Source organism: Elephas maximus, chromosome 10 (genome assembly GCF_024166365.1).
Source record: "Elephas maximus indicus isolate mEleMax1 chromosome 10, mEleMax1 primary haplotype, whole genome shotgun sequence".
NCBI lineage: Eukaryota > Metazoa > Chordata > Mammalia > Proboscidea > Elephantidae > Elephas > Elephas maximus.
In genome coordinates, this window is record NC_064828.1 from 88,311,662 (window position 1) to 88,323,702 (window position 12,041).

A 12,041-nucleotide genomic window follows, 5' to 3' on the forward strand; every position below is an offset into this window, starting at 1 on the left:
CTAACTGGTTTATAATTAAAAAAAAAAAATTGCCGTCGAGTCAATTCCGACTCATAGAGGCCTTGTAGGACAGAGTAGAACAGCCCCATAGAGTTTCCAAGGACTGCCTGGTGAATTTGAACTGCTGACCTTTTGGTTAGCAGCCATAGATAGCACTTAACTGCTAGGCCACCAGAGTTTCCAATTGGTTTGTAATAGAGGATTGCAAAGAAACTTTTGAACTATATCATTCTATAATTTCAATCCACAATTTGTGATATTGTTTGTATTTTTTTTAAAAAGTTAATTCTTCATTCCTACAAATATGTATGTATATTTGCAGGAATGAGTTATTTTATATATATAACACAACATTTACCAATTTAACATTTTTCGTGTGTACAATTAATGACATCAGTTACATTAATCGTGTTGTACAAACATCGCCAATATCCGTTGCCAAATTTTCTATCACCATGAGGAGAAACTCAGTGCTTCCTAAACGATTTCTCTTTTCGCCTTCCTTCCTGCCCCTAGTAAACTTTGGTCTCTATACATTTGCCCATTATAGATATTTCATATAAGTTAGATAATACAATATTTTTCCTTTCATGACTGACTTAGGTCATCAATAGTTAATTCCTTTTTGTTGCTGAGTTGTATTCCATCGCAGGGAATTGCCACATTTTGTTTCTCCATTAATATTTTCCAGTTTTGGAATATCACAAAAACAGCTGCTTTGAACATTCATGTACAATTCTTTATTTGGAGATGTGCTTTTATTAATTTTGGGTAAATACCTAGTCTGAGTCATATGGTAGTTGTGTGTTTAACTTTTTTTTTAACCAAGTTTCACAATTATTAGTATTTGCATAATCAAAAAGAGTGAAACCCTATGCCCAAATCTATCTTGTAATATTTATGCCTTGACTTTTTTGGAGGAAATACTCAGTAATAGCACTAGACTGGAACCTAAATTCTCCATATCTTTCCTCATCTTAAGCTTTTATATTTTTTATTGTTGTTGTTGTTGAAAATACACACAGCAAAACTTACACCAATTCAATAATTTCTGCATGTACAGTTCAGTGACATTGATTACATTCTTCAAATTTTGCAGTAGTTCTCACCCTCCTCTTCTGAATTATTTCTCCCCCATTAACGTAAACTTACTGCGCCCTAAGCTTACTATCTGATCTTTCAAGTTGGTGTTGTCAATTTGATCCTACATAGATTGTTCTTTAAAAGAGCATAATGCTCAAAGGCAACCATTCTTTACTGATACGATAACCTATTGTTTAGTTTAAGGAAGAGTTTGGGGATATTTTGATTTAAGGTTTAAAGATGATCTCAGGGCAATAGTTTCAGGGGGTGTTAGTATTCTCGAGGGCAGGAACCCTGCCTTATACATCTCAGTTCCTCCTAAAATATCTAGCAGAGTACTTTTCACATAGTTGATACTTTAAAGATGTGTTTGCTTCACTGATTTCTTACTGTCATAAATTGGAAGAACGCTTCACCCAGCCTATTGATGGCTTTTAGTGAGTATTTCAGAGCTGAGAACCACTAGTATCCATCCTGAGTTGATGTAATTGGCAGCCCGGAAAACCAGTAGGAAGGCAAGCAGACTGGCAGCTGATAAATGGTGCTGTAGTGTGGACTGGAAGCAGGGTGCTGCTCTACCTGCAGTTCCTATAAAGTACAATAAAGGAAAAATGAGACCTCAAGGCAAAGGACTTACTCATCATCCTTCACTTTTGGAATTTGAAGCTTATCTGAGTTTTCAGAGCATTTTCTAATTTCCGCATTGGTATCCTGTGTGTGGAAACCTGGTGGCGTTAGTGGTTAAGTGCTATGGCTGCTAACCAAAAGGTCGGCAGTTCGAATCTACCAGGCGCTCCTTGGAAACTCTACAGGGCAGTTCTACTCTGTCCTATAGGGTCGCTATGAGTCGGGATCGACTTGACAGCAGTGGGTTTGGCTTTTTTGGTTTTTTATCTTGTGTGGTGGAGTCCCTGAGTGGTGTAAATGATTAATACACTCAGCTGCTGATCGAAAGGTTAGAGATTAGAGTTCACTCAGAGACACCTTGAAGAAAGGCCTAATGATCTACTTCTAAAAATCATTGAAAACCCTGTGGAGCACAGTTCTACTCTGACACACATGGAGTCACCATGAGTTGGAATTGAGTTGACAGCAGTTGGTTTGAAATTTTTTTTTTTTTAAGCTGGTTTAACTTGTGGGGGAAAAGGGCTTTGGGAGGTGTCTCACACCCAGTCAGTACTGAATGAAAGCATTTCTGACCTCTGAAACACTTAAGTCATGTTATCTATCAGGTTACTGGAATTTGAACTCCAATCTAGATATGAGATGTTTTCAATTATTGGGGTGTGTATCTGTGTGTGTTTACTGCCAGTTTGCATGTGCTCATGTCTTGTGTATATAAATTTGTGCAGTTGTGTGTGACTTCAAACTAAAGATACTATGTAAGTTGCTAGGTTAGTCACACAACAAACTTCAGCTTTCATATTTGCAAGATGTGGTAATGACTTTAGGCTTCCAACTCTTCCCGATTGCAAGTTCTTTGGGTTGTAGGGTGTAAGACTTTTCCCCAGCTAGCCTCTCCATTCTAGATTGAGACTCAGTGAAATCAAGAATTTAAGTGGCACAAGAAAAAACTAATCAACATTGTTTCACTCCATCTTGTTGTGAGGTACCGTTGAGTCAGTTCCAACTCATAGTGACCCATGTACAACAGAACGAAACACTGCCCGGTCCTGCGCCATCCTCACAGTCCTTGCTATGCTTGAGCCCATGGTTGCAGCCACTGTGTCAATCCATCTCGTTGAGGGTATTCCTCTTTTTTACTGACCCTCTACCAAGTATGATGTCCTTCTCCAGGGACTTGTCCCTCCTGATAACATGTCCAAAGTATATGAGACAGTCTCACCATCCTCGCTTCCAAGGAGCATTCCTGCTGTACTTCTTCCATGACAGGTTTGTTTGTTGTTCTGGCAGTCCGTAGTATATTCAATATTCTTCACCGGCGCTGTAATTCGAAGGCATAGATTCTTCTTTGGTCTTCCTTATTCATCGTCCAGCTTTCTCATACATATAAGGCAATTGAAAATACCATGGCTTAGGTCAGGCACACCTTAGTCTTCAAAGTGACATCTTTGCTTTTCAACACTTTAAAGAGGTCTTTTGCAGCAGATTTGCCCAGTGCAATACGTAATTGATTTCTTGACTGCTGCCTCCGTGGGTGTTGATCGTGGATCCAAATAAAATGAAGTCCTTGACAATTTCAGTATTTTCTCCGTTTATCATGATGTTGCTTATAGAAACTGTGGTTCATTAGTTTACAGCTAGAGAAGAGCCAGCTTGCATTGAGATCCTCGACTATATTTTTTTCCCCAGGCATTGGTAGTTTCTCTGTTGTCTTGAGGGGGGAGACAATCCCTGTTTGGATTTTAAGGACTCGAATTTGGGGAGTATGCTTTTTTATTAGGATTCTTCTTAAAATCATGTCATCCTTTCTTGGCCACTGGTAACTCAGATTATCTGTCTTCTACAGCTTGGAATTGCAATTGGGTTCTTGGTTCCTCCTGTTTTGGTACCCAACATCGAAGACCGGGACAAGCTTGCCTACCACATCAGCATTATGTTCTACATAATAGGAGGTGTGGCCACTCTGCTTTTCATCCTTGTCATAATTGGTAAGGTCATTAATGGACTGGACTGGGGAGGGGGGAGTAAGGTTCTCCTGTCTTGGGTGAGGCACATGTGAACATGGCCCTAGAATGCCATGGACATTTACAGAAACTGGAGGCTGTGTTCATCATGGTCTTTAAATGTTTTAGCTTAAGCAGTTGACATGAGTACAATGGTAGTTGGTCCTGTGTATTTTGTTAGGGGCTCAGTAAAGCTTTTATTTGTATTTAACCTGTTTCCTAAACCCACCTCACCACAATTAGTGGTAGACTGCTGATTCTCTTGGTGAAAACTCAGTGAGTACTTAAGATATCACAAGCACTGTGCTAAGCAAGCTAGATCTTGTTTAAACCTCAACATCCCTATGAGGTGAAGGTACTGTTATCAGTTGCATTTAACAAAGAGGAAAAGGAGGCTGACAGTAGTTAATTAAGTTACTCAAGATTAGATAGCCAGTAAGTGGCAGAGATTGAATTCAAAGCTCAGCTTGTCTAACTCTATACTCTAAATTTCTGAAAACAAAAACAGAAATTGATCCGCAGGCACTAAAAATATCATAGATTCTCCTGAGAACACTTAGGGACCACATTTTTTAATGTATATTTTTTTAATTATAAGAGTGATATACATCAATGTTCATTGCAGCATTATTCACAGTAGCCAAACGGTGGAAACAACCTAAGTGTCCATCAACAGACGAATGAGTAACTAAAATGTCGTATGTCCATACAATGGAATATTATTCAACCATAAAAAGAAATGAAGTTCTGATACATGGTATAGATGATCCTTGAAACCATTAGGCTGAGTGAAGTAAGTCAGACTCAAAAGCACAAACACTGATTCCACTTACATGAAATACCTAGAAGAGGAAATGCACAGAGACAGAAGTTTATCAGTGGTTACCAGGGGGTGATTAGACTTCATCTGCAAGTCTATTCTGGTTTCATCCTTAGACTAAGAGTTTTTTTTTTTTTCCATTCCCAGTTTCTTTCTAATAGCCAACTGTTTAGGCTTTGTTAGTTCTGTGCCTTATAAGAGAGGGAACAGAAAAACAGCAGATGGGCTTTAGCATTAATGCCAAGATAATGTAAGGCACTTTGAGAAAAATAAACTTTACATGTAAAATGATAGTCAGAATTACCATTTACACTCAAGGAAAGGGATGTGGTTGTCGCTACAGGTAGTACCAGGAAGAAGTGAGGGGACAGGGGAACAGGTAGTTATTGCTTAAGGGGTACTGGGTTTCTGTTTGGGGTGATAAAATAATTTTTTTTTTCCTTTGGAAATGGATCATAGTGGTGGATGCACAGCCTGGTGAATTGTACACTTAAAACTGGTTGAAAGAGCAAATTTTTGTGATGTATGTTTTACCACAATTAAAAAAAAAAGTAATATATGCTCATTATGGAATATCTAGAAAATATAGAGAAGAATGACCATTAATTTAACCTGTGCAAATTAATCCCAACCACCAACCTCAGATTATTATTAGTTTATATGTGTGTGCATTTAATAAATGAGATATTATAATTAATAAATTATAATTACTATAATTTTATATCCCCTTTTTTCCTCTGAGTGATGTTATATGGACTGTGATAAATTAAGAAACAGCAAGGTGGAGGTTTTCATTGTCAGTTACTCACCTGTCTAAAGGTTAACCAGCTTTTACTTCGTGTCTAAAAGCTCTGCCTCACATGATAAAGGTTTCATTCCTGGCTGCTAACCTCACCCTCAGAGCCAAATGGTTCTATAATCCTGTAACTCATTCAACCACTCTTCATGTATCATTCTCTCCCTTGGAGTCCAGGGTGAGGAAGGGCTCTCTGAGGCCTTTAAAAGCTGGCAGAATGCCTCGTATAGACATCTTAGTGTTCTGGAGAGGCTAGAAGCTTATCAAGCCGGAACTTGTGGCTGTGGAGCTGTGGGTGAGAGCAGGGAAGAACAATAAGGCCAGGGACCCTCTTATTTGTTGTTGTTATGTGCCTTTGAGTTCTTTCCAACTCATAGCGACTCCATGTACAACAGAATGAAACATTGCCCAGTCTTGCTCCATCCTCACAATCATTGCTATGTTTGAGCCCATTGTTGTAGCCACTGTGTCAATCCATCTTGTTGAGGGTCTTTCTCTTTTTTGCTGATCCTTTACTTTACTAAGCATGATGTCCTTCTCCAGGAACTGATCGGTCCTGATAACATGTCCAATGTGAGATGAAATCTTGCCGTCCTTGCTTCTAAGGAGCCTTCTGGCTATATTTCTTCCAAGACAGATTTGTTCATTCTTCTGGTAGTCCATGGTATTTTCAATATTCGTCGCCAACACCATAATTCAAAGGCATCAGTTCTTCTTCCTTATTCATTGTCCAGCTTCTGCATGAGGAGATTGAAAATACCATGGCTTGGGTTGGGCACATCTTGGTCCTCAGAGTGACATCTTTGCTTTTTACTCTTACTTAGCCAGATTTAAAGTTTCAAATTGTAATGTTTGTAGCAGGTAAGGGCCTAGTTTTCTTTGCAGTTGAAAACCTGAGAGATAGGATATATCTACATTTTCAAATTTATCATCAAGGACAGATTGTAAGTAATTGAGTAAAGAATTGAAAAATCTTATCTGAATTCTGGTTTGTAGTTGCCAAAACCTTGAACCACCCTGCTGTGGCAGGGATAATAACCTTCCTGACTTGTTTTCTTTCCTCTGGTGGAAGGGGAGGTGAACAGGCAAGAGGAAGGGTGAGAACATGGCGGGTAGGGTGGGGAAGTAGTTATCCAGGACTATTTCCGGAGAAGGAAGAACCAAGGTTCTGAAGTCAAGGCTCAGGAGTTTTCTGAGGTGAAGGGTCCCCTTTCATCTTCCAGGAGAGAGTAAACCTCATTTCCAGAGCTTCCTCTAACTGGAAACATTCTACTGACCTTTTAGGAATGCTTTCATGGGGGGCGGAGGAGGCCACATGCTGCTTGCTTGGAGTCTATTGGGGAAGCAGTGATCATGAAGATGGCACAGAATCAGGAGACATTTCATTTTGTTATACATAAGATCTCCATGAGTCAGAGCAGACTTGATGACCACAAACAACAGCAATTTAGCCAAACAGCTGATTAAACAGATTTGGCAGTCAGTTCAGTCAAAATGATCATACCAGTTATACTGAAAATAGAAAATAAAATGAGTGATTTTCCCACTGTCCCTCCCAGTCCTTCATATTAGAGTGTCCACCCTTGGAGAAACACATGTCCGTCTTCCCTGTCTGCTTCATGAGGCAGGTGTGTCTGACTCAGACTTTGAGAAACTAGGACTGGCCTCCAGGTTTTTGCTATAGAAGATCCCTCTCACTTACTCAGGGACTCTATATGGGTCCCTGTGTACCAGGCTCTGTGCTAAGCATGGGTACCACAGTCCCATCCCATTTGGAGTAGATCTGTTGTTAAGCCGTAAACTGGGCTCACTAATCCCAAAGCTCCAGCTTTCACTTCTTGTCCATCCATGTATTGTATTTTTTCAGTGCTTTGTGGTACGATATTTGCTGATTTCTATGGGATCCTTGATCCTTGGACGCTGTCTCGGATACCCAATGATTTTAGCTTTCCATAAGCTCTTAAGAAAAAGTAATCATGCCCTGACAGGGTACACAACAGAGAATCCCTGATGGAGCAGGATGCAGACCTCAAATTCTCCTTAAAAGACCAGACTTAATGGTCTGACTGAGACTAGAAGGGCTCCAGAGGTCATGGTCCCCAGACCTTCTGTTAGCCCAAGACCAGAACCATTCCCAAAGCCACTCTTCAGACAGGGATTGGACTGGACTATAAGATAGAAAATGATACTGGTGAGGAGTGAGCTTCTTGGCTCAAGTAGACACATGAGATTATGTGGGCAGCTCCTGTCTGGAGGGGAGATGAGAAGACAGAGGGGGGCAGAAGCTGGTTGAATGGACATGGAAATAGAGGGTGGAGAGAAGTATGCTGTCTCGTTAGGGGGAGAGCAACTAGGAGTACATAGCAAGGTGTATATAAATTTTTATATGAGAGACTGACTTGATTTGTAAACTTTCACTTAAAACATAATAAAGAAAAATAAAAAAATCAAAGCCACGCACTCAGTCTCAGACAATGAGAAGCAGCTTCAAGAGAGGAGGCTGTAAGGCACTTAACTTTCCTTTTGGAGCCTTAGATCCGTCTCAGATGATGGAATCAGCTCTTGCCTGTGTGTCAGCTCAACTGGGGTGGGTCCCTGGGGATTTTCAGTGATCTCTTTGTTTCTATTCTTTCAGTGTTTAAGGAGAAGCCTAAATATCCCCCCAGCAGGGCCCAGTCCTTGAGCTATGCCTTGGCATCCCCTGATGCTTCATATTTAAGTTCCATCGCCCGGCTCTTCAAAAACCTCAACTTCGTGCTGCTTCTCGTCACCTACGGTAAGGTAGAGATGTGTCAGGAGCGCAATTGAGCCAGTAACAACTGGTAACGTAAGATGAGATGCCCTGAGAGGTAAAAGAGACCTGATTTGTCTCTGTATCTTACCCTTTCCAAATCCCAAATGTGCATGTAAAGTTGTTTGGGGTTGACCGGAAGAACCAGCTCTTTGCTTCAGGGCCTTTGCATGGGCTATAAATTCCACCTAGAAAGCCATTACTTCCCATGCCAGGTTGTCTGGCCAATGCCTACTAGTCCTTCAAGTCTCACCTCAGTGTCATCTCTGTAAAGCAGAATTAGGTGCCCTTTTCTCTCTTATTTTACTGTTCCTTGGACATCTTAACACTTATCATAAAAAAAAAAACAAAATTATTTCCGGGTCTGTCTCCCCACTAGATTGTGAACTCCGTGAAAGCAGGGGTATGTATCCTTTCATCTTTATAATTCCTCAGCAGTGGCTGGCCTGGAGTGGATACTTCAGTAGTTGTTACTGAGTGAATGAATGAATGAATGGATACATGTATGCATGGATACATGTATGCATGGATGCCTGAGTCTTTCCACGTGAACCATTCCTAAACCAATCCTCTCTCATTTTGTAACATTGACTCCTTTTTTACCTGAATGTAAGATAGCATCGCTCTTTTGTTTAATTTTCTTGGTTTTGAGCAAGATAAATTCAATTTTTTTATGACTTGCCTTTCCAGCACGGTGTTTTCTTCACCTTCTTCCAAATCTTTGATAGGAATGTGGGACCAAACAAGGGCAGGGACAAAGCCTCGTAGCATGATGTTAAAGAGTGCCTGTCCTCCAGAGGAACACCAATCTATTAATTGCTACTCTTAGTTCAAGCAGTTACAGATCCACCCAACTGTAGTGATTTCCAGCCTACGTTTCACCATTTAATCTATTGGTTAAAGTTTGATTAAAATCAAGAGTCAACAAGTGTATAACGCACCTAGTAACCATATAAAAAAAGAAAAGAGATTGGTTTGCCGTGACATATTCTTAGTGAAATCCCAGTAGGCTATAATCTTATATTTTCTATAGGCTCATATACTATCGACGGCACTGGGTTGTTTTTTTTTTTTTTTTTTCATATACCATATATGTTTTATAACAACAATAGCATTTACTATGTGCTGTGCTTTTTGGAGCCCTGGTGGTACAGTGGTGAAGAACTCGGCTGCTAACCAAAAGCTTGAATCCATCAGCTTCTCCTTGGAAACCCTGTGAGGCAGTTCTACTCTGTTCTGTAGGGTCACTATCGGTTGGAATTGACTTGATGACAACAGGTTTGGGTTAAGTGCTTTTCACATATGATTTTATTTGATTTCTACCACACCCAGGTGAGGTAGGTATTACAATTATCCCCATTTAATAGATGAGGAAACTGAAACTCAGAGAGATTAGGTAAATTACCCAAGGTCACACAGCTTTTAAGTGGCAAAGCCAGAATTCAAATACAGGTTTCTCTAATTCCAAAGCCTGCCCTCTTAATGACTATTCTATATTTACCTATAATCCTTTCTTAATTGTGCTAGGGATTCATTTTAGGCTTTTCATGCCCTTTACCTCGGTTAAAGTATTATCCGCTGAAGCATTAGATAAGAGATGGTATATCCACAGTCAAGTGGCTTCATACCTGGAATAGCTCTAGATGACTAGATTAGTTTTCAAGATCTCCATTCTCCATTGCTTTCAGTTTCTTAGTTATCGCAGAACATGTTTCTGCATTCATCCACAGTATAAAGACAAAATTTTCAATGCTTAGAGATGTCCAGAGAAGGAGGTTGTGAGTTGTCCCTCAGTGGGAGGTATTCAGTCATAGATGAGACCAACCACTTTGTAGAGATGTGGTGGGAAATCTCAGGCTATAGATGGGTGGTGACACCAGATGACCTTTGGGTTCTCTTCCACTCAGGATTCCGTGCTAAGAACTTTCTCTTTTCTTCATAGTTAAACATCTTAAGTGCACTGATCTTTGACAGCCATAATTTTTTTTTTTTTTTTTTAATCTCTGACACAGGATAGTTTGAGGCCTATCTTGGGATCATAGTGTAGATGAACATTTAGTAAATATTTTCTAAGGATGATGATAGTGTAAATAACTGGGCAGTGGTGTCATTCAAGAGGCTGTGATCTTTAGTGCTGGAGGTGGTTCATGGTGGGGCCAGTTTGCTGACCAGTGAAAGCAAGAAACAAAAACAGAACGTATAAGGAACAGGGTTGCTCCTGGTCATTGAGGGGTTCAGCTCTGGGGTCATGCTGTAGGGAGCAAAGCAACTCCTTCCTCTCCCCTCTTGCCTGGCTAGCAGCTTATATAGTCCTTAACCTGACAGAGTGACTTTAATCCTATGCTTCTGAATACTATTTTTTGTCTGGTTAAATGGTAACACAGGAAGTAAATAAGGAAGAACTTCTGGGATGATAGAGTTAAGGAACTTAGAAAACCTACTCCTCCGCTGGCCGAAATTGTCAAAATCAGGTTTTTTTTTAGAGCTCTTAACCAAAGACTTGCAACAACCTGAGGAGCATTTATTCATGAAAAATGGCTGTTGTGAGTAGAACAGTGAGCTTTGTGTTTTATTCTTGCTCAGTTCTGATCCCCCTCTCCCAGGCTCTGCAGTAGCCTTGAAAACCAGCAGCCTCCCAACTATGATAGTTGTGAAAAAGCACCCATTAAAAAAAAAAAAAAAAAAACAGATTTGGAGTTCCCTTAAAAGCCCTATAGCCAGAGAATTGTCTTTATTTGACGTGACTCAGAGCTTGTTCAGTACAGGGAGGGGGCTATTTCCAGGGTGTCTGTCAAAAACAATCAAGCATGAAAATGAGATGTCCATAGGGAGCTTTGAAAAGCTCCAACATATTCCTGGGAATCCACAAGGCTACAGGCATGTGCAGGACTGTGCATATGCCCAGGAAAGGCCTGAGAAGGTCCTGAACTTTCACTCTGGATAACCTTGAGTTTCTGTACAAGTAGGAAGTGAAGGCTAAGGCAGAATTGTCAACTGCCTGCTGGAACATTGAAGGCATGCCTCAATACACAGAGCTCGTTGGCGAAGGGTAGGAGACTTACTGGTTTGAGGCATTTAAGGAAATCTTTGCCAATCGTTACCTTACCGCTAAGCAAACTGATTAGAAACTTCAGTGGCCACACATGAAAAAGAATACACATTATATTATTTAAAATGTCCACTTTTCAACAAAAACTATGAGACTTGAAAAGAAATAGGAAAGTATGGCCCATATACGGGAAAAAAATAAGTTAATAGAAACCGTCCTTGAAGACATCCAAATCTACCTTATTTTTATGCAAATAACCCACATCTTCTACGTTTGTTTGCCAACCACATTCTCTCCCCATGAGGTATTTTCATAAGTGCCACTATACCAATTTTTTTCCATGTTGCTGTAAAGAGGTGGTAGAGAAGCTCAGTATCATTAGTAGGGCCAGGCTGGTACACTGGAAACTCAGGAAAGAATTGGTGCTATAGTCTTGGGTTTGAAATCTGTAGAGCAGGCCTAGGGCAGGGGGGCAGGCTGGAAACTCAGACAGGAGATGATGTTACAGTGTTGAGGCAGAATTATTTCTTCTCCCCAAAACCTCAGTTTTACTCTCAAGGCTTTCAACTGATTTGATGAATCCTACCCACATTATCAAAGGTAATCTCCTTTACTTAAAACCAACTGATTGCAAATGTTAATCACATCTACAAAATACTTTCATGGCAACATCTGGACTAGTGTTTGACCAAATAAGTGGGCACCATAACCTAGCTAAACTGACACTAAGCTAGCCATCCTAGTCCCCATCTCCCCACTCCCACCGCAGTTTCCAGTTGGGCTTTGAAGAGGAAAATGGTTCATGCTTTTTATATGGTACATGTGGTGTTCAGATTTGGCTCTGAATTGTATGCTTTTGAGAGCACATAGTTGGG

At 40.3% G+C, this 12,041-nt stretch overlaps 1 protein-coding gene across 3 annotated transcripts in view; it reads left to right on the forward strand.

Moving 5' to 3' along the window:
• FLVCR2 (FLVCR heme transporter 2) overlaps positions 1 to 12,041 on the forward strand; it is a 63,424-nt gene that overhangs the window by 29,631 nt on the left and 21,752 nt on the right. For 2 of the 3 annotated variants that reach the window (XM_049898109.1, XM_049898111.1), the window contains exons 2-3: positions 3,554 to 3,695; positions 7,962 to 8,102. In XM_049898109.1, the coding sequence (XP_049754066.1) occupies positions 3,554 to 3,695; positions 7,962 to 8,102 (283 nt within the window). The remainder of the gene's footprint in view (positions 1 to 3,553; positions 3,696 to 7,961; positions 8,103 to 12,041) is intronic. The other variant, XM_049898110.1, reaches the window with a different exon arrangement.